Here is a 24,124-nt window from a genome sequence, read left to right on the forward strand (position 1 = left end):
CCCGGAGGCCGGGTGTCCTGTGCCCTCCGCCTTCTCGCTTCGCGCCAGCGCACGCAGGACGCCCTGAGACTTGGCACCTCTGCTTCTTTCAGAGTGAAGTAAGGAGATGCCTTTAGACAGAAGTTGAGATTGAGGCCGTCTTCTGGGACTCCTGAGTGTTCTGTCTAACAGCTTTTAAGAGTCAGGCCCGCTGGGCCCCAGAACAGTTTCTTCCCGCGTGTGGGGTTAGGGTCTCGCCAGGACTGTCGATGGCAGCTCCATTATCTCGTTAGATACCTGCTCTCATCCTTCTGTTCAGATGCAACTCCGTGGACTGCTGTGCGCCCTGCAGCCGTCCTGCCGCAGCAGTTCCCATCCCTAAAGGATGTAACCCCTGGGGCTGCATGCAGAGTCACTGAATTTGTGGCTGGGCCGTCAGGTCCTGTCAGACCCTCTCCTGACCCTCCCGGGCCTCGGAGGACCAAGGAGAGGAGGGGGCGGGGAGGAGCCTGCCGGAGCCAGGGTCTTGCTAAAATCGGCATCTGCCTCTCCTGTGTCTCCAGTGGCATCTCTGTGCTTTCGTTGAGACAGGTAATTAGCTGTTTGGAGGTTTGCTGTGGGGCGGTTGAAGCTGCTTTCCAGTAGGATCCCGACCACACCCTTCAGCCCAGTTTATCCTTGATCTGGAGGTCCTTTCAGGCCTCACTTGAGTACTTTCAGCGTCCTTGGGACAATGGACGCCCCGCCCCGGGCCTCCTCTTCCAGCCTCCAGCCTGCTCTCTGGTCTCTATGACACCAGGGCTGCGGAGGGTGTTGTCTGGCCGGGGGAGGTCCCCAAGAGGAGGAAAGAAAACGCAAGTCCCGGGAGACCCCCCACCAGCCTCTCCCCTTGCCAACCTTCTCTAGGAGTGCTCTGATGGGGTGCCCTGCCAGCCTGGGTCTGGCAGCCCATCGCCCGGGTGTCTGCTTGGCTCCTGTGGACGGAGGACGGGGTGGGCCTCGCAGCCGCTCCCGCTTTCCTCTTGCTTCTCCCCTGCTCCCCTGAGCCTGCACATCTGGGTCAAATAAGTTGAAAGCAGCTCCTGATAATGGCGGGAGAGCAGGAGCCACGGGCTGGGCCGCAGCGATGACCTCACTGGGGAGAAGTCAGCAGCAGCGCTGGAAAGCAGGCTTGTTTGAACATGTGTGTGGGAAGGAGAGCAGACTGTCTGTGGTTTGCATTTTCATGTTTCATGGGCAACAGCATTTTCCTGGGGATTTGGCTAAGCTAGCTCTGGCAGAGAGCAAGAAAGGCAGCTGCTCTTTCCTGTCTGTAGCCCTGCCTCTGAAAGCAGTTGGGCTTTCGTGTCTGGGTGGGGGACAGGGTTGGTTTTATTTGTTGGAGAAGGATGTTCAGGAGACCCTAATTAAGGGTCCTGACGGGCAGGATGGAGCTGTGTGCTGGCCATGGGCACACCAGCCTGCTCCTCGGGCTGCGGGGAGAGGGCGCGGGTGTGGACAGGGCTGCTGACACCTGGGGTGTGTCGGTGTGGCCATTCCCGCCGCCACGGCACCCCTGTAGAGAAACAGCTGCTGCCCTGAGCGCCACAAGGGCGGCGACCGCCCCGCCCCAGGCCTCCTTCCCCACCATCCGGCACTGTCACCGTGGGTGGGCGGCAGGGCGGTTGGTACCACCCACAGAAGTCGAAGCAGCCATCGTTCCCTGTTGTCCGCGGGCTCGTCTTCATCCCTCCGTGCTCCCCTCCAGAGCCTGCTCCAGCCCAGCACCTGGCTTCAGCGGACCCCCTGGGGCCGCTCCTGAGATAGGCCCCCGGCGCTGAGGGGAGCGTGCTTCTGCTTCCCTGTGCTCCCAGGGGCCATGCAGCAAGCAGCGAGCATCACGTTGTTGGGCTCTCGCTCTGACGTCCTCCCGGACCTCCCAGTCTGCAGCTCCAATCGCTCTGGCACCTCACTGAGCTCTTTGGTTTTGCCGACGGCTGTTTACGTGTCTCCAGGAGGGGTTGGAACTAATCGTGTCTCTCCTATCTGATAGGGCTGCTTTTTGGAGAAAGTGGCTGCAGCACAGGTTTCTTAGGAGAAGGCCTGGAAGAGGATGGCCCTGTAGCAGGGAAAGCACTGTTGCATAGAGGAGTCAGACTTCTTAAGTTCAATCTCAGCTCCACCACTTACTAGCTGTATGACCTTGGGTAAGTTACTAACCTCCCCTGGGCTTCAGTTTTAAGGGGTGGCTTATTTTTCTGTTTTTAATATATTTGTCATGAAGTGATCCATATTTGTTTTAGAAAATGTAATGAATACCCAAAAAAACTAATTTTAAAAATTACAATTACACACATCTCCACTGCCCAGACATAACATCCCATCTTGGAATATGTCCTGAATTTCGGACTTTTTTCTGTGTGTGCTTATGTGTATGCAGTTGTACATGCACACACTCTTTTATCAGTAAAGTGGCATATATTCTGTTCTGTAGACTGTATTGTGAGGGCCCAATATGTGTCAGGTGCTGTTTCAGGCACAGTACACCCAGTGTACAAAACAGAGTCTTTGCTCTCAAGGAGCTGATGTCCAGTTGGAGGAGAGGAACCATAAATAACAAATAGGTCAAGAGTCAGTAAACAGCTAAGAAGAAAAATAAAGCATTAGAAGGGAGACAGAAGGACAGGGACCTGGGCTTCCAGTTAAAAGGGGGCAGTTCAAGTGCCCACCTGCTTCCTTTAAAACCCTCACGAAAAATGGCATGAAAGGAATTACCTTTAAATAAAATTAACCCATAAAGACTAGAGGGAGAGGAGACAAACCGAGGAAGCGAAGGGATGAGGAAGAACTGACATGGCAGGTCTGAGAGGGGAAACCTGAGCCACGGCTGCCGAAATCCCCTTTCCCGCTTCACAGGACTGGTAACTGCTCCTTCCAGAGATGGGTCTAGAGATTCTAGGTGCCGGTGAGGGTGGGGTGATGGTACCAAAGCGTAGAAGGTTAAGTGGAAGTCAGCACATTTAGTGTTGAGATGACCCCTGGCCACCTTCCCTCCACCCACCTGCTTCTCTTCCTCATCGCTCAGAATGCTGCCTGCCAGGTTCCTACCTCCACATATGAAACTGGAAGAATCATGTGGGGAATCTGACCAGCCCAAGAGAAAAGACTTAAGTTCTTGAGGGCTCCATCACGCAAAGGAATAGCCTGATGATCCTAAAATGAGGCTCCAGGTGAGCGCCCGTGTGTCTGCAAGCTCCCCGCCAGCGACTTAGTGCTGTCCTCTTACATACGAGTGAGCGGACAAACCAGGTGGCAGACTTTGGAGTAATGCCTCAGTTAAAAAAGAAAGGACAAGGAAAAGGAAGGAAGGAAAAGAAAGAGACTTGGAGGAGACAGAGACTACGCAGGGAGAAGGAATTTTCAAAGACTGTCATTAATCTCAGAGAGAAATTATGGTATATAGAAAGCAAAAGAACAAGATACTATCAATAAGGAAGTTTTTTTTAAAGCTCTTAGAAATTAAAAATACAACAGAAATGGGACTTCCCTGGTGGTCCAGCGGGTAAGACTCCATGCTCCTAATGCAGGGGGCCTGGGTTTGATCCCTGGTCAGGGAACTAGTTCCTGCATGCCTCAACTAAGAGCCCGCGTGCCGCAACTAAAGATCCCATGTGCCGCAACTAAGACCTCACGGCAGCCAAGTAAATAAATAAATAAATAAATATTTTTAAAAATGCAGCAGAAATGAAAACAGAAGAGAAGATGAAGAAAAATTCCTGAAAAGTAGAGCAGAAAGACATAGAGCTGGAAAATGGGAGAGAAAAGAAAACTACAAGATGAATCAAAGAAGTTAAATATGCAAATAGTGTTCCAGAAAGAAAGGGCAGAGAAAATGGGGAAGAAAATAATCAAAGAAATGAGTCCCAGGACTGAAGAACATGATTTTCAAGATTGAAAGGGCCTGACACTTACCCAGCTTGATGGATGAAAGTAAACCCGCTCCAAGACCCATCAATACAATCAGGACACGGGGGGACAGTGAGGGAAAAACAGGTCGGTACAAAGGTTTGGGGATCAGAATGACCTCAGACTTCTTAGCACTGCAGTCTAGAAGGTCACAGAGCAGTGCTTTCAGACTTGGAGGGTCGTTGCTATCCATCCTAGAATTCTTTAGCCAAGCGCTTAATTAAGTGCAACAGTAGAATAAAGACATTTTCAGATGTTTCAAGTCTCTAAATGTATCTCCCTTGCGCCATATCTCTGGACGCATCTTGAGTTTGTACTTCAGTGCCATGGTTCTTTTTTTTTTTTTAATTAATTTCGTTATTTATTATTTTTGGCTGTGTTGGGTCTTCGTTGCTGCACGCAGGCTTTCTCTAGTTGCGGCGAAAGGGGGCTACTCTTTGTTGTGGTGCGTGGGCTTCTCTTGTTGCGGAGCACCGGCTCTAGAGCCCGCGGGCTTCAGTAGCTGAGACGCGTGGGCTCAGTAGTTGTGGCTCATAGGCTCTAGAGCACAGGCTCAGTAGTTATGGTGCACGGGCTTAGTTGCTCCGTGGCCTGTGGGATCTTCCTGGACCAGGGCTCGAACCCGTGTCCCCTGCATTGGCAGGCAGATTCTTAACCACTGCGCCACCAGGGAAGCCCAGTGCCGTGGTTCTTGATGTATGGTCCTTGGCCCGGCGGCAGCAGCTGCATCTGGGGACTTGTTAGAAATGCAGGTTCTTGGACCGCACCCCAGGCGTCCTGAGTCAGGTGGTTCTGATACACACTAAAGCTTGAGAAGCACTGCTTCAGTAAAATGAGGACATACATGTGAAAGAGGAAGATAATGGATCTGGGAAACAAGGTACCCAGCACAGGAGAGGGGGCGAGGGCAGTGCTCCGAGCTCCCAGGCCACAGCCCTGCACGGGGCACCTGCAGGAGCAGGTCACAGGCTCCGTGAACACACTGTTGCTCTTGTGCCTGATGAGTTGTAACATCAAGAGGAGATTTTTATAAAAAGGGAAGTGGATGTGGGGATGAATTAATGACAAGTTTATAGAAAAGAAAACAAAAAAGTAAATACTAACTCTGTATACCAAAAATTGTGCTGAAAAGGAAAAATAGTCCTAGTGTACTATTCAGCAGTAGACAGCATTTACATCATCATAATGGTATTGATGTTGAGCACTGATTTATCCAAAATCGTGATCTGGTTGTGTTGTGAGGATGGGGTAGAAGGAGCGCGTGTACTGATTTATCCAAAATCGTGATCTGGTTGTGTTGTGAGGATGGGGTAGAAGGAGCGTGTGTACTGATTTATCCAAAATCGTGATCTGGTTGTGTTGTGAGGATGGGGTAGAAGGAGCGTGTGTACTGATTTATCCAAAATCGTGATCTGGTTGTGTTGTGAGGATGGGGTAGAAGGAGCGTGTGTGCACACGCGCACACACATGCATACTCACGCTCTTCTGGTATAGAGTTGGTAAAAAAGCTAAATCCTTATCTTCCATAACAGGAGCTTAATAAATAATAAAACTGAAAAATCAAGGTGGAACAAGTTATAAAAATGTTTGTAATTTGGAACTGTGGAAGTACGAAACCAAGGAAATGGCCGGAAGAGTTGAAAATGGTGCTCAGAAAGGAGCAGAAAATATTTTAAAACAAGCTTCGTTTGACTTCTAACCTATGTGCAAACACACCTTAAACTAAAAATAAAAACAAAGTTTGAAAGAGCATGACGGATAGGAAGCCCTTGTAGGGAGTGTCAAGGATGCTCTCAATAGATTGTGAACATTTTTGAGCTCTTGGTTTTGGAGTTGATTTTTTTAAGAATGCCAGCACGAGGGCAGGGTCAGGAAGTTCCTTGTTGCTTCTCTAGCTACGGGGAGAAGCTTCTGGGCTGAGAGGTTCCAGGTACTTCTCATCCTGGGCAGGTGGCCCCTTAAGTCAACTTGCTAAACTGGGGTTGGCAGAGAGGGCGCCGGGCGGAGGGGTGAAGACACGTCTGCTGGCCTGCGCGGCTGGCACGTGGTGCTGAGGCTGGAAGCCCGGCCCTGAGCCTCAGCTTCCTCGTGTGTGACACGGGGACCAAAGTCATACCCGTCCCATGCTGGCTGTGGGGAGTGAGTGGGTTCATACGCATGCAGGGCTTAGGACAGCGCCTGGTACCTCCGCTGCCAGTTAGCGCCCAGGGTCTAGAGAGTACCGACACCTTTTTATTTAACTTTATATTTTGAAAAAAATTTTCAGCCTTACAGAAGAGCTGTAAGAATAGTACAAAGAACTCCCTTAAAAAGCCCTTCACCTCTTGTTAACATCTGGCCACGTTTCCTTTTTCTCTCTCCACATACACATATAATAATATTTTGTTACTATTCGCTCTGTTACTGAAAAGTAAGTTGCAGACGTGGTAGCCCCTCAGTGCTAAGCACGTCGGTGTGTGTCTCCTAGGAACCAGAGTAAAATGATCAATTTTGGGAGCTTCCCCATTTATACAAAGCCATTATGTGATGTGGAGACCGTTATTAAATCTTGCCAGTGTTTCAGTACCATCTTTCAAGCAGGAAACTCCCGCACACCCCGGTCCTGCCCCCGTCCAGGATCCAGCCCAGGCCCTAGTGTCCTGTAATCGGGAGCAGTCCCTCAGCCCTAACTTTGACGCTTGGGCAGAGCTTGAAGCCACTTGTTCCGGAGAGCGTCCCTGGGTTTGGGAGGATGATGTTGCCTCACGATCGGATGCGGGTTATGCGTTTCGTCGGGCGCACCACGGCACAGCCCCGGAGGCCCAGGCTGTCAGTTCATCCCACGGGGAGTGGTGTTCACCCCAGTCACTTTGTGTCCGCCTCTGTAATTAATAAGTAATCTCTGAGGAGATGTTTTTGAGGCCTTGAGTGCATGTCCTGTTCCTCAACATATTTTCACCCGATGGTTTGAGCATATATCGGGCATTGACTCTTGCCCAGATTCCTCGTGAAGCTCAGTTCCAGGTCATTTGGATAAACACCAGAGTTTGCTTTTGGCTTCCAGTGAGAAAGTCAGCATTGGGAAATATATTGACTCTTTTTTTTTTTTTTTTTCCGGAGAGGTTTTATTCCATTTGGGACAAGAAATGCTCTTCCTGGGTTTAAAGTCTAAAAAGGCCAGATTCATTTTTTCATTTGTTCAGTATTTGTTGAGTACCTGCCGTATACCAGGCGCTCTTCCAGGTGCTGGGGATAAAATGATAAAACAAAATTTTAAGGTAGACAAAAATCCCTGTCCTCCAGGGAAGTCCGTCTAATGGGGGAATCAGACAATATGTCCTCTGTCGTCAGGCAGTGAGGGGTGAAGGAGGCAGGGCGTGGGGAGGTAAGGGGTGCCTCTCTGGTCGGGGCCGTCTGGGAGCTCTGAGGAGCTGGCCTTTGGCCGGAGGCCTGAGTGAATGAGACAGGGGGGCAGGTGTGAGGCCTAGAGATGGGAGTCGGTGGGGAGTGTAAGGAGGTCGCTGTGGCTGGGGCAGAGACGGCCCGGGGGGGGGTGTGGCGGTCAGTGGGCTCGGAGGGGGGCCTGGGCGAGACTGGAGGGGCAGTCCCCACCGTGATGCCAGCAGCACGGCTCTGCCCGAGGCCGGGCGAGGAGTGACTGGCTCTGGCGGGGCTCAGAGTGCAGCAAGGTGTGCCTCCTCCAGGCAGGCGGGTCTCGGGAAAGGAAGCAGGACGGCAGAAAGTGAGCAGTTGGAAAGTGCCTTTTTATTTTTCCCCGCGGCTGGGGGGAGGGCAGGAGGGGCCGGTTCCCAGGGCTCTGCGGCGGGGGCAGTCTCTGGCCGGCCTTGGCAGGCGGGCGTGCCCATAGGCCCTGTGGCTTTCCGGTCTGGAGCGGCCAGGGGGCCCCAGGCCGGGAGCCCGGGCTGCGTGTGCGTTGCCAGTGGGGCTGGGCTGTTCTCCAGGTCGTCCTGGCCCGTCTCCCCACCCGGAGGGAGCGCCTTTCTCTGCCTGCCCCGCCCAGGCGACACAAGGAGAGTAAGAGGCAGCATTGGAGGAGCACTTTTCCATGGGGCTGCAGGTGGAGGGCAGCTTCTAGAGGCTTCCCAGCTGCCGCTCACTGGCTTCTCACATGCCCAAGGTTACCCAGCCAGGATTTGAACCCAGGCCGATGGGTGCCAGAATCTCGTCCTTCCCCACCAGGCTGCACTGCAAGGGCCAAGGTGCTGACATTCCCTCTATTTCAGGCAGTCTCCTGTCTCCTGAGAGCTTGGTGTGCTTGCCCTCTGACCTCTGGCCTGTGACCCTGGGCCGTTAGAGGGTGGTGGGAGTGAGAAGTGCCCAGAGGATTGCGAGGAGACTTTTGTGCCTCCCGTTCCAGGTCAGATGGGAGCCATGGTTCCAGTCCTGCCTCTGCCCCATCCCACAGCGTGGTGTCGGAGGAGTCTGGAATCCCTGTGAACTCTTCACCCACCTGTGACATGAGCATGACAATCGCCTATGTCCTCAGACCTAGGTCGGTAGTTCTTAGGTGGGTATGCAGGCGAGTCTGAGAATTTCCTGGAGTGTCCAATGCCCATGCTGGGCTGCTCCTCTCAGGGACCTCTCTGGGAGAGCACATCTGAATCTAGAGTCAGGGAGGACTTGGGTCCTTTGAGAAACATCCCAACTGATGTTGCTTTTAAGATCTATGTTGCTTTTAAGACCTGCTTTTAAGATCTATGTTGCTTTTAAGATCCTGCTTTTAAGATCTATGTTGAAGCTGTTGTAGCAGATGTTAAGAGAAACAGGAAAAAGGACTTAACCAAAACCGGCTGGTGTTTTACTAGGACCCTAGCTTAGAGTCTCTTTAGGAACACTACCAGGTTTCCTTGTGATGGAAACAGTGGTTCTCAGCTGGGGGCAGTTTTATCCCCCAGGGGCACTTGGCAATGTCTGGAGGCATTTATGGTTGTCACAACTGGAGAGAGGGTTTAACTAGCATCCTGGTAGAAACCTGCAATGCTGCTAAACAGCCTGCAATGCACAGGACAGCCCCACAGCAAAGAATTATCTAGGTGGAAATGTTGATGGTGCCAAAGTCAAGACTGAGTCACCCTGGGTTGAAAATAGCCAGTATTTATTATGTGTCAGACATTGTTGTTCGAAGAGCTCCACAGGCATTAACTTGCTAATGCTCCCAACCCTATGACGTAAGAGCTATTATTACCCTCAGCTGACGGATGGGGCAGTAGGGGCACAGGCAGGGTAAACACCTGGACCGGGGCAGGGGTCCCAAGCGAGGAGCAGGCAGAGCCAGGACTTGAACTCTGATGGTCCAGCCCCAGAGGCTGCACCTTCAACCACTGTTGTGCTGCACTGCCCTGTGTTAAGGAGGCTGCTTGGCTTTTTTTTTTTTTGGCCTCTCTGCGCAGCATGTGGGATCTTAGTTCCCTGACCAGGGATCGAACCCGTGCCCCCTGCAGTGGAGGCGTGGAGTCTTAACCACTGGACCGCCAGGGAAGTCCCTGGCTTTAAATCAGACTTGCAGCTTTGGGTTCAGAAAGCCCCACACCTGGACGTTTGCTATGTGAGAAGAGTCAAGAAACGTTTCATTCCTGTGCCTAGAACATAAGAGGGAAGGGCTAGGGTTAAGGGTGATGAGGGGCCTAGTGACCCATCAGTGAAAACCGTACGTTTTCCATTTTCCGAGTGTGGTTCAGGTCATGAATTTAATGGCACGAGGCACTTCATGGGAGTGGGTTATGGGTGAACATAACTTCTTAGTCTTTGGCTCCCTTCACTGGGGAATCAGAGACGGACTGGGCCCATCCTTTCCGCGGTGCCTGTCAGGGCCAGAGTGTGGCAGGGCTGGGTGGAGAGAGTGGCTGACTGTGGCCCGGGCTGTGTTGTGTCATTGCAGACGTGAAGACAACCGTGGTTTACCCCGCCACAGAGAAACACCTGCAGAAGTACCTGCACCGGGACCTCCGCCTGGTCCGGGAGACAGGCGATGACTACAGGAACGTCACCTTACCGCACCTGGAGTCCCAGAGCCTCAGCGTCCAGGTACGGCCGCCACGGCCTGGGCCAGCCCCCTGGGTCAGACTCAGAGTGCTGTCCCCGCGGCCAGTGTATCTTCTCAAGCAGCAGTCGAGGCGGTACCGGGGGCCAGCACTCTCCCACAGCACAGGCCATGGGACACAGCAGGCAGAGAGTACAGCGGCGCCCCTGCCTTCATGGAGCTTACCTCCTTGTTCAGGTGTCAGACAGCGCGTGAATATATAAGCAACCACACAAAACGTGAGACTGTGAGTGCTGTGGAGAAGAAGAAGCAGGATAGAGGGCACAGAACGTGCTGGGCCGAGGCAGTCGCGGTTTCATAGAGGATAGTCACCTTCGTTGATAAGGGAATTGACACCGGTCTTGGGCACACCGCCGAGGCACTCTGGGATCTCAGAGCAGTCCAGTTCGTGGAAAGAATTTCTAAGTACTCTACAGTAGCCTTGATACGGTCTCAGAATGGCTTGCCCTGGCCGGGGGTCTGTGAACGGTAAAGACGGGTGCTGGTTAGGCCTCCTCATCCAGACTCTTATCCCTGGTTTCACCCACAGCAAACCAGCCTCCAGGAGTTGAGTCACAGGGTAGAAACCCCCTTCCCTCGCTCCCCTGTATCCATTGCAGGGGGTAGGCTGGGGGGTTGGTGCGGGGCCTCTTCTCCCAGGGCGATGTCCGTGGGTTGGGGGCATCTTCGAAGTGTCTTCAGCAACTGGGCCAGATGCGAGGCCATTTCGCTAAGACATCCGACTTCTCCTTGGGTCTGTGCCCAGCGCCAGCCAGAGCCTCTGCCTGGAATTGGTCCCACGTGCATGCTCAGAGATAATGTGATAGATGAGGTGTTTTCCCGTTCTCTGTCTCTTTATTACTCACCCCTGTTCTCTCTGAGCATCTCTACGTACTCCACCCAAGATTCAGGCTACGGTGGTGTGGGACGTCCCAGTACGGGAAGCTCACAGCCATTTGTCCCGGAGGAGGGAGGGTGTCCTGTGTGTGGGGTCCCGGGGGGTGGATTGTGCCTGGGAGGAGGAAGGGCAGGAGGTTGACAGGGCCTGCAGGGGGGTCCCCTGGGGAAGACCCGACCCGGCTGTTAGCCGTGGTCCCCTGCACAGTATTTGCACAAGGCTCCTCTAGCTCACAGTGGCTTGATTTTTTTCCTTTTTTTAAAGAAGTCCCAGCACTTGCTCTGTCTTCTAAGTAGAAGGGAAATATGTCTCCATCTTCCTAGACAGTGTCTAAGATCGCGGGGGGATGTCCTGGAATGTGTGTTCTGCTGCACTGGTTGCACATGTATGGGATTCAAGAGAGGAAGCCCTTAATACAGCTGGTATGAGTCATATACATACCTTCTTACAGACCGTTATGCAGATCCTCTTGGGAAATAATAACCCCTCTGCTCTACCAACTTCTGCTTGACATGAGCATTCATGTATTCTTTTTTTTTTTCCGCCGCACCGCATGGCTTGTGAGATCTTAGTACCCCAACCAGGGATGGAACCCAGGCACACAGCAGTGAAAGCGCCGAGTCCTAACCACTGGACTGCCAGGGAATTCCCCATGTATTCTTTCTCGGCTGTTTCTAGCAAGTTTACAAGCACTCAGCTTAATTGGCTATAGTCATTATATTTACTGAGCATCCCCTATGTACCAGGCCCTGTGCTAGGCTCTGGAGGGTCACCAAGATAAACACTGATAATGTCCCCACAGTCTTGTAAGGAAGATAGGCATGCAACCTGGTAACTGCAGTATAATGGGATGAGCACTTTGGTGCTCTATACACGAGGTGCAGTATCGACACAGAGGGGGAGTGATCAGCCCAGACAGTGGGGGGCTTCACAGGGGAGAGGATCCTCCAGTTGGGTCTTAAAGGACAAAGAGAAGTTTGCCAGCTGGAAGAGGCAGACAGGGCACTCCAGGCAGAGGGCAGAGCAAGTATAGGGGCGCAGAGGGCAGAGCAAGTATAGGGGCACAGAGGGCTGGACCCATTTGTTGCATTTCGGGAACGGGCAGGAGAAGGCAGGTGGGGGCCAGAAAGAGGCTTGTGCACTTTGTCCAGGAGACCAGGAGTTCCCACACCTTGCTGATTGTCAGGATGGCCTGGTTAGATTTTTTAAAATACAGAGCACAGGGCCCTCCTCCATATCTACTGAGTCAGAATGGAGCTGGGAGTAGAGCTGGGAAATCTGCATTTAAAAAAATCTTTTTGTTCTAATGATCGTCAGATTTGTGGACGATTGCCATAGCGATGAGCGTCCTGTTAAAGGTTTTGAGCATGTGGGTAACGTGATCAGATTTAAAGAATCATTTGGAAGTGGTGAGAGTAGAAGAAGGAGGAGGACTGAACCGGGGCAGAGGCAGCGGGGAGCTTCCCTCGCGATGAAGAGATAAGGCCTAGACGTGGGGGATTTGGAGCAGTGAGGGAAGGGCCTGGGGTGGGCCCAGGGGTAGCTTGGGCGATGAATGGTACAGAGTCGGATCGTTAGCCAGCACGGGGGCGTGGGCAGCGGAGTGGTTTACGTGGAGGACGGTGAGTTAGTTTGGCACTTCTTGGAATTCACGGGGTGACTTAGAACAGCGACTGTCCTAAGCCTTTTACAGGCATCGTATCTTCACAACAGGCCTTTGGAGACGGGCTTCAAAGCCAGGCAGTCTGGCCCCAGCGTCTGTGCTCTAAGCCATCTACCCTATTCGGCTGCTCAAATTTGAGGTGCTTGTAATTTCCCAGTAAAAAAAAAATGCGGTGGGGTGTCTGGATCTGGAGCCTTAGAGACTGATTGGTGAGCCATCCGATAAGGGCTTCTGCATCAGCCCAGGGTTTGGACTCTAGTCCTGCCACCCCAGAGCCTCGCGACCTCACCCTTCATTTCTGAGTCCCGGTTTCCTTGTCTGGAAAATGTGACCGACGGCACCTCCCTCCTGGGGTCCCAGTGGAAGTTGAGAGCCGTGCCACATATCATGTGCCTGCTGCCATTTCCAGCACAGAAAAGGCGCCAGAGTGGTGGCCGCCGTTGCCCACACAGGTAGCCGTTCCAGGGAGGACGGGAGAGTGTGGGGCTGAGACACAGGCAGGGGAGGGGCGGCTGGAGGAGAGGGGCCTGCAGAAAAGAGCAGGAGGATAGTGAAGAGGGGGCTCGGGGAGAGGGGCTCCTGGGTCAGTTGCCAGTGTCACCTGCAGGGAAGAAGTCGTGCCAGGTGCGTCCGGAAGCCGCCAGCACCCCCATATCGTCTGCGGGGCCGAGGTTCCCGGGCTTGCTCTCCCAGCGTGTCACTCTCCGTTACGTCACCCCTATGATTCATGTGGACTTTGTTCCCTGGCTCTCCTCCCTCTCTCATCTGGGCTGAGACATCCTGTGGATTCAGGCCCCTCCCAGCTCTCCCAGAGGCCTTACCCACGTGGCCTGGAGCGTGGGCTCTGGGTCGGAATGTGTGAACTCGGGTGAACTTCCTTGCACCTGCCTCTTCCTTCCCTGCAATATGGGAACCCCGACAGCGCCCACCTCACGGGCTTGCCGCACAGCGTGGTCCCGTGAGATGCCCTCATCACAGCATACCTTCCCAGCCCTCACGCGCCTTTCCAGCCCCATACGCGGTCCCCTCAGCGCACCTCCTTTGCTCTCATCTGCTTTCTTTTTTGCCTTTCCACAGTCGGTCGTGTAGCCTCGGGCAAGCCCAGCCTGACCTGCCCTTGGAGCCTTCCCAGCACCTTCCCTGCTCTCAGTTGCCTCCCTGGGCAGGGCTCTGTGCTCGGTGCTTTCACACGCATTTTCTCACCTACAGTCCGCACCACAACCCTCACTTGGGGGTGTTATTAGCTCCTCTTGACGAAGGAGGAAACCAAGGCTTAGAGAGATGAAATCACTTTTTTTTTTTTTTTTTAAGATGCTAGTTCTTTATGTATTTATTTATTTTTGGCTGCGTTGGGTCTTCATTGCTGCATGCGGGCTTTTCTCTAGCTGCGGGAAGTGGGGGCCTTCGTTGCGGTGCGTGGGCTTCTTACTGCGGTGGCTTCTCTTGTTGTGGAGCACGAGCTCTAGGTGCGTGGGCTCAGTAGTTGTGGCGCACGGACTTCAGTAGTTGTGGCGCACGGGCTTCAGTAGTTGTGGCTCACGGGCTCTAGAGCGCAGGCTCAGTAGTTGTGGTGCACGGGCTTAGATGCTCCGAGGCATGTGGGATCTTCCCGGACCCATGTCCCCCGCATTGGCAGGCGGATTCTTAACCACTGTGCCACCAGGGAAGTCCCAGATGAAATCTCTTTGCCAGCGTACAGCTAGTTAGTGGTGGAAGTGAGAGATGAACCCGGTCTTGTTGGGCTCCAGAGCCCGTTCATTCTCTCCCAGACGACATGTTGCTTTCCAGGCAGAGGCAGAGCTGCTTATTTGTGGGCAAAAGCTACAGGCCCCAGGGAGGCTGGGCCACACCAGGGCCCTCCACGCAGGGCCACCATCCCCTCCCTCCCATTTATTTTTGGGAGGCTTCAGGTCAGGATCCGGCTGGCTTTTCTTCTCCAGTAGCACATTCTTAGAGAGAGTTCCGGTCAGAGAGGACATTCTGACTGGAATGTCCCTCCCTGGGACGTTCTCCACCTGCTGGGCTGTGCATCGCTCTGGCCCCAGTGCTGCACGAGGAAGCCACTGCTGGCGGCCTCCAGACTCCACCCAGGAAGTGAAGCTGGCAGGCGCTTCTCGACCGTGTTGTGACCGGGCTGTGGGTCTTACCAGGGGGTCTGGGAGGCCCAGATGGTCCCAGGCAGGTGTTCTCTGCCTCCTCCCTCTCCATCTCAGACAGTGGCACTTGGCCTTGGCCCTGCTGGCCGGCAGCAGAGGATGTGGACCCGGCGGGGCATGGGGGAGGATGTGTGTGGCCCTGGCCCTCGCTGACACTGCTGCGCCAGCGTTCCTGGTGGTGGGCAGAGGAGCCCTCCGCTGGCCTGGCCGTGTCGGCGCCCTGGCCTCCCATCCACCCCTCGGGCAGCTTGAGGCCCTGCGTGACTGCGGGGCGGAAGGGGCAGCCGTGAGCCCAGCTCCTGCCCTCTCTGTGGCTCTCCAGCAGGGTTCGCTCTCCGATTTCAGGCACAGAGTTCACTGGCCTGGAAGGAAGTCGTGTTGGCAAAGGGCTCTCAGACCTCTGGGGAAGTGGAGAAGAGCCGGGGCCGGGGGGTTGGATCCCCGTGAGAACAGGGGCCTTCTTGTCTTAACCTCCCTGCAGGCTGGCTTCTTCAGAGAGGCCCCCAGGACCTTAATGTTAAAGTGATGCCCTTGGGATCCACACAGCGCCCAAGGAAGGGTCCTCTGAAGACTGTTGACAGCAGCTAATCAAAGGGCGTGAGAGAGCTGACAGCCTGGGGTTAACAGGAAAGGTCTGTGTAATCGCCTCTCCACGTGGCGTTCGTTCTGCTTTGTCATGAAGGGTCCATGTCAGCTGGGTCCCCAGGTGGGGCAGAGGTGCTAACCCCAGCCCTCACAAGAATCCCAGCAGGCTGAGAAACCCAGCACACTAACTTCTAGAACCTGAGCCTTTCCCCACCCTGGTGTGTGGCGGACTTCCTCTGCAGAGGGAACTCCCAGCCTGACTCTCTGCCGGTGGTCCTGAATAAAGTGGGACAGGGCCCGCCCATGGGACGCTTTTCCCGAGTCCTGTGGGCAGTGGAAGGGGCGGCTGCAGACCAGGCCTGTGAGGCCGGAGCACAGCACGTGCACAGTGCCGGCCAGGAAGCGCCTGAAGAGCTGGCCCTGTCTGCGTTGTCGGGACCCCTGTGGGGGTGGCTGTGGTGGGAGAGGGGAAGCCCCTTCCGGACCCCCAAGAGTAGCTCCCCGGAACAGGACAGCCTGAGTGTCGGTCCCCTGAGCTTAGTGGCCCTTCCGGACTTGGCTGTCCTTCCTGGGGAGGCCTGAGAGCCTACCTGGCCCGCTGTGGGGTGTCTCCCGGGGAAAGGGATTGGTCTGTGAACCCCTTCTCTCCCCTTCCTTCCAGTGGGTGTACAATATTCTCGACAGGAAGGCTGAAGCTGAGCGGATTGTTTTTGAGAATCCAGATCCCTCTGACGGCTTTGTCCTCATCCCCGACCTCAAGTGGAACCAACAGCAGGTAAAGGATTTCGTGCTGGGCCTCTCTGGTCCCTGAGGGCCCTGCTCCAGGCTGCTGGGCCTCCTTAATCCTGCCCTCCCTCCTCACGTTGCTCTTGCTCGCTCTCTCTAAGCAGATTATAATTAACCAACAGGGGAGGCCTGAGGTCTCTGCAGTGGGAGCGCCTAAAACAAATGTTTACACTTTAATGGGCCAGTTAAAGCCCCTCTCTGGCTCACCTCCCACCCTGGGGGTGAGGATGGGACAGTGTTTGCATTCATGACCTCGAGGGCTGTTCCTTTACCAGCCAAGCTGGGGAGCTGCACCCTCACTTCCAGGAGCACGTGGGGCCCTGAGGTGGACTGTTCGCCCTCCCCCCGCGCCCTGGATACCGGCAGATCCAGGCAGGCCCACGGTCTGCGACGCTGGCCGGCAGGAAGTAGGGTGACCGACCCGAGGAGTCCCCTGCACTACCCGAGCCACAGAGGAGGCCTCCGGTGGCCCAGGGCCACCCCCCTCCTCCAAGCCTCTCAGCTCTGCTGCCTGGCCCCCGAGCGGCCCCCCGCCCTGACCTTCTTGGGAGCAGCTTTTCCGGGAGCCGCCTTCACTCACACCGCCCCTCCTGTCCTCTGCAGCCTCTGTCCCCCTTCCCTCCTCCTTCCTCACCTCACACTGTGAGGCCCGTCACCAGTCTCCCTTACTGTCGCCTCTCTGGGTGGACTTTCATATCCTGATAGTAACACAAAGCAGAGCGCCGGGTGCAGGAAGCGCTCTTCCTGCACAGACTGGAGTTGGGCCGGGAAAAGGCCTAGGAAGCCAGACCCGGGCTCTCGGGGTTGGCAGTAGGGATAGATGAGCGCCCCCTCCCCCAGCTGAAATCTGCGAGCGACCCAAGCTCAGATTTGCCGTTCTGCTCTCGGGCGGGCCTTCCTGGTTTCTGTGTTCCTCGCACCGTCGCGAGATCACCCGGGCACCGTCGCGACATCACCCGGGCACCGTCGCGACATCACCCGGGCACCGTCGCGACATCACCCAGGGACGCTGTTCTGGAGGCGCCCGCCCGGCACGGACGCCTCCCGTCTCGCTCTCTCGGCTGCCGCCCGCCCTCCTGGCCTCTGCGTCCTCACCTGGGCTCCCCTGCAGTTGGCTTGGTTCACTTCGGTGGTTTTCCGACTGGCCACGCCACTCCATTTGCCAAAAGAGGGGGGCCGAGAGCCAGTGGTCGTGGTGAGGGGACAGGATTTGGATGGCGAGGCGCACAGGCCGGCGAGCGCCAGCTGCCTCCTGGGGAGGCTCGCGGGAGTTCCTGAACGTGGCTCGCGGGGGTGCGGGGGGGACCCTGAAGGGAGCTTCCAGAGGTCTCAGCGATGGTCTGCTAGAGGCAGGGCAGGTCCCGGGTGCCCCCCTCCCCTCCGGGTGCCGGAGTGCAGCTGCTTCCCTTCCCCCACCCCCAACAGCTCACCCCACTCGGGCCGGGCGGGAGGCGGCCGTCGGGGCACGGGGCGCCGGTGGGGCTCTGGGCCGTGCCTCCGTGCGGCTCTGCAGATCTGCCTGTCCCTTGGGCAGCCCCGCACCGGCAGGTTGTGGATCGCAGACTGGGTGGCGGCAGGTGGGTGTGTGGCGGGAGGCACTTGTGACTCACGGCATCCCTGCAGACCTTGAAGACCTTGTGGTCTGCGGGGGGCGGGGAGGGGGTCTGAGGGCCATGTGGGGGCCGCTGAAGCATCTCCATCCAAGAAGCCCTAACACACCGGCGCCCACGGCGCCGAGAACGGAAATTCATCGTCCTCCTGACCTGGTGCTGGCAGGCATCCCGCGGGCCTGCCGGTGGAACTGCCCTCTCTCTGTCCCCTTTAAGAGAGAAAAGGCTTCAGGAGCTGCACTGGGCTCCCAGCCACCTGGCTGGGGCGACTCGCCCTTGGGCTGTGAAGGGGCCAGCTTACATATCAGACTTTCCTTGATGGTGGGACACGTGCGATTGTCCCTAACCTTTGCTTAGCTTTTAGCACTTGTCTCTTTGGGGTGCCACGTCAGTGTCTCAAATCCTCGACTTGTGACAGAGCACTGAGGTCCGCCGCTCCCTGGAGTTAGGCAGTGTGTCCAGCAGGGAGACAGGCCAGGCCTGGACCTCTGTCCTTCGTCCTCACCCACCAGGGGAGGACTGAGGAGAGGGCTGTCTGGCATGTGCTTTGAGGGGACTTCTAGCCACCCTGGAGTCTCCTGCCGCCACTTCTCCCAGGAGTGTGTCTTTTTTCCCCCAGCTGATGGCCTAGGGTTAAAGATGTCCATCCATCCATTCATCCGTCCATCCGCCTCACAAGTATTTATCAAGTGCCTAATGTCTGCTACAGATTCTGGCTCCCTGGAGGTTATAGAATCCCTCCCTCAGTTCTCTTAAGAGAGACCCTGTATATTCTTTTTTATTTCCTTATTTGGGGTTGCCGGGGTGGGGGGAATCGGTCTAGTTAATACACGTACGTGGTAACAATGCAAATAGTACAGAGATGGGCAGTGAAAGTCCGTTCCCTCACCTCACATTCCTCCATTTCCCTTCCCAGAAGAGACTGTGTTTGTCTCTCCTTCCAGAGTTAGTCTTCACATATTGTGCACATCAGCATATATGTATGTGTTTATAGAGACACACTTTCAGTTCACGGAATTTAGATCCTTGGGTCTAAAGCCCTCAGACAGGGGGATCCTCCTTTGCGTCTCCCCTGAGGTGGGGAGATGGCTCTCCGAAGCTCCAGCCGCTCTCCGTCTTGCTCCTTGCGAGGAAGCCGTTACTTTGAGTTTGCTGTCCTGCCTTACGAAAAAGATTGATGACGCCTGTCTCCCCAGAGTGACTGATGGGCCACCTTCTTGGGTGCCAGTCTGAGACCCTTGCCATCCCCCCGTCTAGCTTTTTTCAGATCATTTCTCTGGGCCGGGGCCCTTTGGCTGCCTGCAGGAAATCCGGGGTCACGTCTGATCCCAAAGAATGTGTTTGTTTCCCTTCCCTCGCCCATCCCGTGAGCTGATACCCAGTACAGGCTTCATGCTTCATTCCATGCCAGTGGAGCAGAGAGGTGTGATTTAATGTCATGTTTGGGATTCATCAGCAGATACCATCTAAAATAAATGCTACTATTATTTGGAAGTCCTGTGACAGTGACACGTGGAACAGCTGAAGACACCCACAGACATGCACACACACTCCGAGTTCAAGCAGTTTTATTTCCTACTTCTCCTTGGGCCCCTAGCTACTGCAAGAGTCCTGGACACAGGCCATGAGAAGGAAGAGTCCAGAAGGGACTTGTAGGCAAAACTGAGGTCTGGGTGGGCACAGCTTAGCCATCTGTTGGGAGGTCCCCACTGGGCTCATCTGTAGCAGGTCGGGGGCAGAAAGCCTGGATTCTTAGGGCCCTGGAGGAGAAGAATGTGTATGGCATGGAGAGACTGTTGGCATGCAGAGGCACGGTTGGACGTCCGGCACCATATGGAAAATCGCATTCTAAGTTTTTAAGTTGGGGCCCTTGGGGATTTGGTTGGGTGACTCATGGTCCCCAGATTATCTCATTGAGGAATCTAGCAGCTCAGACTGCAGGGCTGAGGGCTGCTGGATTCTCTCCACGCCTTGGCCCTTGGAGCCCTGGTGTCTGGGGCTTGCCTCGCACGAGGATGTGAAACTGGCCAAGGCCAGGGTTTGGGTAAGCAGAGACGGGTGGGAGGGTTTTGTGGGCAAGAGGAAGAGTCCGTTTGCTCCTTGGCTCAAGACCTTGTTGGCCTTGGGTCTCAGTACTGTTGTGAACTCCAGGTCTTCAGCCAGGCAGTGTTCAGGATGGACAGCAGGAAGGGCCATCTGTGAGCCCTGGGAGATAGGGGAAGGGAGAAGAGCGTGAAGCAGTGGTGGAGCTCACTGCCCCGCTGGCCTGAGGCTCCCTTCCCCCCGTCACATGCCTCTTCACTCCCTCACCTGCCTCTGATTCCAGGCACATGGAGTTGTTTACTCTCCCGCTTAGATGCCCTAGACTTTCTTGCCTCTGAGCCTTTGCTTTCCTCTACCTCAATGCCCTTTCTCCAAACCCTACCTCTTCTTCAAGACCCGGGTGCCCTGCCTTCTCTTCTAGGAAGCCTCTCTGGATCACCCTAGCTAGTCTTTCCTTCTTCCTCCTGCACTCTTACCACCTTATGTCTTACAGCAGTTACTTCTGTACATGCGATTAGACCATAAGAGTTGTTCTTGGCATTTTCTTGAACCTCCTTCCCGCCCCTCATTCCCCGTCAGCTGTGAGTATGTAAATGCTCTCATATGGTATTTTTTAGCAGGAAGAATAAACAGAAGCTCTGTCCCTTAGACCGTCCCAGTCACCCTGGCCACGAGGACGCCCACGTTGCCTGGGGATTGGTCCTGCCACGGGGTCCCTGGGGTTGGCTATGGCTGACACTGCAGGCCTTGGGGTGTGGATGCTTCCTGGTTTCTGAGCGGAATTCTGGGATTGGCAGCCTCCCCGGCCCTGTCCCCTGCTGAGCCCGGTTTACCCCTGCCTGTCTCTGCACAGCTCGATGACCTGTACCTGATTGCCATCTGCCATCGCCGGGACATCAAGTCGCTTCGGGACCTCACCCCAGAGCACCTGCCACTGCTCAGGAACATCCTCCAGGAGGGGCAGGTGAGCTGCCGGGGCCGAATCCGTGCCGGAGCCCAGGGGAGTTACACTGCAGTTCCATTGCGTTCCTGGACCCCTCTCCTCACCCCTCCCAGAAGTCTGTCTCGCGAAAAGGGCTCCTCTCTGAATGCCCGTGCAGGCTCTTAGGGGGCCTCACGAGGCCCCCGTTCCTGGTCCTGCTCTGCCCTCGAGCTCTAAGCCCCCTTGCCTCGCCCCACATGGGCTTCCTCAGCTTGGGGTCCCGCTTTTGCTCCCTGCCTTTGTCCTGCAGGCCACGTCTGGGATGCCCTCCCATCCCAGGGTCACCCGCCCCGCTCACGACAGCCACATCATGCCAGACGTGTTTCTCGGGTAGATGGTGCACGACCTGACGTGTGTCTGTGCCCCCTCATCTACCCTGAGGGAAAAGACTGAATCCTCTAGCACCTGGCATTCTCCCAGATTCTTTCTCTCTGGGAGATTTGCTGAATCGAATGAAATTACAGGGTTGCTAAAAGGAGCCCTGGGGGCGAGGGGAGATGGGGGTCAAGAGAGTCTCAAGTCTTGGGTCCTGGTCCTGGTTCTGACACTTTGACCTTAGCCCACTGGATGACCTCAGGCAGGTCACTTCACCTCTCTGGGCCTCGGTGTCTGGAGGGGGTCCTTCTTCCTTCTGATTCCATTATTCTGTGGGCTTGGTCTCAGCCTGAGACATTAGAAGATGTGGCCTCCATGCCAGGCCTGCTGTCACCAGGGTGCCCAGCGGGGGAGAGGCTCCCCCCCAGGTCAGGTTCAACAAGAGCTGCTCTGAGGCTCTGCCGCAGACCTGAAGGAGGGGCTGTGCTTGGGGCCGCTCTCCCTTCACCTGCGGCCCCTCCCTGTCCTGTGCCCACTGCCTTCTGCCCCGCCTGCCTACGTCACCATCCCCCTGGCTGCCTTTCTCTTTTCCCAGTAACTCGTTTCTCTGCTGAAACAGCCTCTGGATGCAGAGCCCCTGGGAGATGCTGGGCCAGCACTTGCGCCTGCCCTGGCAGTTCCGGCAGCACCTCCCAGGCAGGCCAGCCCTCCAGGAAGCCCTTTGGGTGCCCTGGTCCTGGTGTCACCCTGCTGCCGAGATCCCTGGGGGAGCGCCAAATGCAGAACAGAATACAATTCCAGGGTGTATTCTGAGCACACTGAGGCCCTGTCTTTTTCTCTTCACCCCTGCTGCCTCAGGGATTTGCCTACAGTGGAAATTAAGTCTCCTCTTAATTCGGAGCCTTGGAGGCTCCTGAAGGGGGTGTGGTAGAAAAAGCCCTACCCCTGAGCAAGGTTGGGGCAGGCAAAGGGAGCCAGGGCCGAAGGTGATGCTTTCCTCTTCCACCAGGAGTCCTGCAAGAATCTGATGGTCCTATCATGACTCCCTGGTCTGTCCAGGGCAGCCCTGCTCGCGTCCCCTCCCCTGTCCTTTCTCTGCCACCAAGCCCTTAGCTCTGCCGCAGCCCAGCTCCACTCTGTTCTATGCTGAAAGGGAGAACAAGGCCTCTTCCCACCTACTTGATGATATGAGTCTGGTAAATCATCCAGGGCAGGATAGTCCCCACAGTCTTGGAAACCTGGGCCTGTCCTTAGCACCGAGACTTCCTAGAGGCCCAGTGGCAACTGTGAGGAAGCAGGTGTTTTACCAGGTTGGAGCGGGGAAGCCTGATCGAGGCCACCGTCCCCATCCTTGGGAGAAAGAGCCTCCGCTTTGCTGCTGTCACGTGCACTTGCTGACTCCCAAGAATGGAAGACAGGGATCCGAAGCCAACAGCGGGCGGAGAGGCTGGTCGGGGCCGTGGGCAGGAGGGGGTTCTGGCGCCAGTGTGTGGGTAGCACGGTGACCCTCCCCGCCCCTCCCCTTTCTTGCCAGGAAGCCATCCTGCAGCGCTACCAGGTGGCGGGAGACCGCCTTCGCGTGTACCTGCACTACCTGCCCTCCTACTACCACCTGCACGTGCACTTCACCGCCCTGGGCTTCGAGGCCCCTGGTGCAGGCGTGGAGCGGGCCCACCTGCTGGCGGAGGTGATCGAGAACCTGGAGCAGGACCCTGAGCACTATGGCCGCCGCACCCTCACCTTTGCCCTCAGAGCTGATGACCCCCTCCTCGCGCTCTTGCAGGAGGCCCAGAGAAGCTGAGTTGGAGAAGAGCACTGATGTGTATGGGGGGGGGGTGGGCAGCCAGATTTTTAGCACCAAGTGAATTTTTTTTTTTTTTTAATATATTTTGTACTGGCTTCTTCCCAGCATGAGAATAAACTATCGGTCTCATTCGGTGTGGACACACGGTGTGGCCTGCTGGGGAAGCAGAGTGGGCAGAACCTAGGGGGAGGGTCTTAAGAAGGGGGTGAGGGTCTGGGGGGCAGCCCCAGCTGGCCCGGAGGGCTTGGGGCTTTCTCTAGGCCCCCGTGCACCCGTCCTGGCTGACTTCACATCCGGAATCCAACTGAGCCTCCCTGCTTTCACTCCTTCCTGTTCTGCCACCACAGGGCCCTCTGCCTTCTTCCCACTTACTGTATCTTCCTAATGGTTCTCTAGGTCCACCCACCTGTCTGGGAGTTCCCCCAAAAAACCAAGTACAAAAACTTTCTGGAAGTAATCTATAGAGTCTTTTTGACAGTACTTCCTCTTTCTCTCCCCAGCATTGAGGTCACACTTCCCATGTGTGAGCCAATCCTGTTGATAAACTCTTGTTGACAAGGATGGAGCATGGCCGCTCCTGGAAGTGGGAGGGCCTTAATAAGAATCAGATGATGCAAGCCCAAGAAGCCTGCCTTTGCCTCGGCTACTTGGTCAGTGAGTCTGTGGCCTTGAGTTTGTTATCTGGGCAGGAAGATAAAACAACTCTCAGGGAGCAGCCAGAAGATCAAATACAAACAGTGTCTCAACAGGGCAAAGTGACATGGTAGCAGTGGAGTCCGAAAGCCCTGAGGGCCTTGGGTGCAAGGTGTGACCAGCGTCCTAGGTCCCTGTCCACAGACTCGCGAGGCCAGGAAGGGACTTCAAAGTGTCCAAGGCTGTGGCCTATAGGAAGCCATCCAGGGCTTGTCTGGGAAGGTGACATCTACCACTGCTCCAGCAGAACAGGGACACAGGTGCAGACGTTGACAGCATGCAGTTAAACACATGAGGCCCTCTTTCCAGCCCAGGGGACAGATGTATCACGCTGCTGGAGAGGGGCTGGCGTTTGCCCCTTAGTCAGCATGGGGCTGCGGGTTACTGGGTCTTGTTTCCTCAGGACACACTCTCAGGGGAGACAGGATGTGTGTCCCGCAAAGTGAAAGGAGGAGGAAAGCTGAGGCAGACGACGGAGTGGCTCTTATTCTGCGTCCCCTGGACTGAGAGGCAGGAGACTGGAGTCAGAGCCGAGCTCCATTCATTTGTTCTCGCGTGTTTATTAAACACATACTACAGGCCAAGCACTGCCCCAGATAGTGGTAAATGGTCTCTTCCTGGCGTCAACCCGAGGCGTCCTGAGCCT

The 24,124-nt window shown here is 55.5% G+C and overlaps 1 protein-coding gene across 2 annotated transcripts in view; it reads left to right on the forward strand.

Moving 5' to 3' along the window:
• Nucleotides 1-22,925, forward strand: part of DCPS (decapping enzyme, scavenger) — a 35,934-nt gene extending 13,009 nt beyond the window's left edge. Inside the window, exons 3-6 of one of the 2 annotated variants that reach the window (XM_082340588.1) lie at nt 9,803-9,948; nt 15,907-16,020; nt 20,538-20,648; nt 22,516-22,925. In XM_082340588.1, the coding sequence (XP_082196714.1) occupies nt 9,803-9,948; nt 15,907-16,020; nt 20,538-20,648; nt 22,516-22,782 (638 nt within the window). In that variant the 3' untranslated portion in view covers nt 22,783-22,925. The remainder of the gene's footprint in view (nt 1-9,802; nt 9,949-15,906; nt 16,021-20,537; nt 20,649-22,515) is intronic. The other variant, XM_082340589.1, reaches the window with a different exon arrangement.
• Nucleotides 22,926-24,124: the final 1,199 nt, after the last annotated feature.

The sequence above is a fragment of the Balaenoptera borealis genome (genome assembly GCF_965194805.1).
Source record: "Balaenoptera borealis genome assembly, chromosome: 11".
Taxonomy (NCBI): domain Eukaryota; kingdom Metazoa; phylum Chordata; class Mammalia; order Artiodactyla; family Balaenopteridae; genus Balaenoptera; species Balaenoptera borealis.